This window comes from Malus sylvestris, chromosome 15 (assembly GCF_916048215.2).
Source record: "Malus sylvestris chromosome 15, drMalSylv7.2, whole genome shotgun sequence".
Taxonomy (NCBI): Eukaryota; Viridiplantae; Streptophyta; class Magnoliopsida; order Rosales; family Rosaceae; genus Malus; species Malus sylvestris.
This window is the reverse complement of record NC_062274.1, coordinates 36,365,202-36,368,133: the sequence shown is the minus strand read 5'-3', so window position 1 is coordinate 36,368,133 and position 2,932 is coordinate 36,365,202. Positions and strand designations below refer to the sequence as shown.

Below are 2,932 nucleotides of genomic sequence, written 5' to 3'. Positions count from 1 at the left end.
TGACCAACCGTTCAACACCAAACTTTCAACTTTCAACACCAAACTTTCAACTTTCACCAACCGTTCAACACAAATTTTTCAACTTTCACCAACCACTCATCAATCATCCTCTATATAAACACAGGTCCAATATTAGTTGATCACACAATCTTTCAACCTTCAATCATCCTCTATATTCACCAATCTTTCAACTTTCAAAGAGTTTTTGTTTCCTAAAAATTCTCAATATCTCATCAATGGGTGATAGAAGCAGGCGTAGCAGGGCAATGGAGATGGCACAATACCAAGCAAGGATTGACATTGAGGATTTAGAACTGATCAACGCCGAAGCTGAACTTGTAAACTCGTTTATGCAATATGAGCACCATGGCGAATCTAGCCATCGTGGTTCTGTCACGGGACGTTCATTCGTGCAGCGTGATAGAGAAGAGTGTCATGACCAAATGATGAAAGATTATTTCATTGAGCGGCCGAGATTTCCTGCTCATGATTTTCGGAGGCGGTTTCGGATGAGGAGAGAGCTTTTTGAAGGCATCTTGAACGTAGTTGTCAATCATGACCACTACTTTACAAGGAAGATAGATGCCGTAGGCCGACAAAGTCTATCACCTCATCAAAAGCTCACATCTGCATTTCGAATGCTAGCTAATGGGTGCTCTGCTGACTCAACTGACGAATACTGCCGACTTGCGGAGAGTACTGCTATTGAGAACCTGAAACGCTTCTGTCAAGCAATTCAAGCCATCTATGGAGCCACATACCTCCGCAAGCCAACTCGTGAAGACTTGAAAAGGCTTCTACGCAAGGTAGACAAAAGAGGCTTCCCGAGTATGATAGGAAGTCTCGATTGTATGCATTGGAAGTGGAAGAATTGTCCTACTAGTTGGGCTGGCCAATTCAAGGGCCGTCATAACAAGCCAACCATCGTGCTGGAGGCTGTGGCATCTTACGACACATGGATTTGGCATGCATTCTTCGGCTCTCCCGGATCAAACAACGATATCAACGTTCTTTGGTCTTCTCCTCTGTTCGATGAGGTTGTGAATGGATGGGCACCAGAATTTCGATACAAGGTAAATGGTAATATGTATGAGCTAGGTTACTACCTAACTGATGGTATTTATCCTAGTTGGTCTACCTTTGTCAAAAGTTTTTCTCATCCCGATAGTGCAAAGAAGAAATTATTTTCGCAGAGGCAAGAGTCTTACAGGAAGGATGTGGAGAGAGCATTCAGGATCTTACAAGCTCGATGGGATATAGGGTTCAGAGGATTCATCATCTTGAAACATACTCCTTGAGGCAGACTTTCGCATAATTTCCTTTTGCTTATTACGTAAGAACTTCTTCCTCTCTGGAGTGTATTTGCTGAGGTCATTCATCATGAATTCAATTTCAAACCTATTTTCCTTCCTATCCGAGATTTCCTTCATTTGCAAACGAAATCGGGCCGCTTCTTCTTGGCGAGTGCTATGAGTTTCGTGCAATTTTGCAATTCCGGTAGCAAAGTCTCCACTCGTCAAATCTTGGGACTTCCCTTTTCTCTTTGCTTCCTTTTGCTTATCTCTTCCCGGGGGCCTTGCTAAAGAAGTAGATGGGGTCATTTCATCAACACCTTCATCGCCACCTTCATTTCTCGGTGCGGCTTCACGTTGAAATAATCTTCCCCATTGTTGGTCTGCATCGGTTGCCCACCTTGGACAATCCTTGAGGACGTCCCAAGCATGTTGCAACTTAAAAACTTGATTTTTTGGTGTTACTCTTGTCTTGTAAATTTCCATTGCTTTGTCACCCTATGCAAAAAATACATAAAAATAATTAGTTGCAAAATAATATTATGTACATGACAAATAAAATATCAAGAAAAAAACTCACAATTTCTATGGCGCTCCTTCCACTAGGCATGCCAACCATGGCTCTCTCTAAGCTTCCCTTCCATAAAGTGCATGCTTTGTTGATAGTCTTCCACCGATCATAAACACCACCACAGTCTCGCCCGCTGCCGTTGCAATTTTCTTGAAACTTTGCAATGATTTTATCCCACAAAACCTTTTTATTTTGATTTGTGCCAACTGCACCATCTTCACTAACAGAAACCCATGCCAAGCATAAAGAAACATCTTCCTCAAAGGTCCAATTACGACCTCTAACATGCTCTCTTGCTATGTTGAACAATTTGGAAATGGAAAGAAATGATAGAAAGATAAATTGGAAGAATTGTAGGAAAAAATTGAATTTTGTGTGGATGTTTGAACAAATACATAGGTATTTATAGAGTTTTTGGGTAAATTTTGTGTTAAATAAATTTATTTAATTATTTTAGCCGTTGGATTTAAATTTGGGCCGTTAGATTTTTTTTTTTACCGTTAGATTTGAGTATATTCAATCTCAACCGTTGGATTCAATGTATTTTAAAATAACATATTTTTTTAAAATAAAGTTTGAATCTGGACCGTTGGATCAACCAACGGTCCTTAAATGCTGCCCGTCTGATTTTGAAAAGAGCCGTTGGGCTCGGATGAGTGGCCGACAAGGCCTGAAGCTGGGCCCCTTCCTGTCGGGCTCCGGTTGCAAGTTGGGGGCGTGGGGCGCGTGCGCGAGTCCACGGGCCGAGAGTGGCCCAAAACTGGGCGAGTCCACGCGGCGGGGGGGGAAATTTGGCCCAACTTTAGCATTCCCCTTTTAGCCCAATATTTTAGCTTGGGTTAGGGGTATTTGGGGGGGGGGGGGATTTTGGGCTAAAATTTTGGCTTTTAGCCCAAAATTGGAGTTAGTCTTAAAATTAAATAAAAATAATACTAGATAAAAACTAATCGCAAAATACATGATAAATGGATTGATTGTGAAGATCTTAGGATGAAAGGATCCGGGATGCTCATCGTGGAACAAAATTATTGGTGGAAGGAATGCAATTGACATCAAATCAAATTGGCTG

The 2,932-nt window shown here is 41.6% G+C and overlaps 1 protein-coding gene across 1 annotated transcript; it reads left to right on the top strand.

Annotated features, from left to right (window-relative positions):
- Nucleotides 1-236: 236 nt before the first annotated feature.
- LOC126602940 (uncharacterized) lies at nucleotides 237-1,298 on the top strand. The gene has a single exon (XM_050269745.1). It carries the CDS (start codon nucleotides 237-239, stop codon nucleotides 1,296-1,298), a length of 1,062 nt encoding a protein of 353 aa, XP_050125702.1.
- The last annotated feature ends 1,634 nt before the right edge of the window (nucleotides 1,299-2,932 follow it).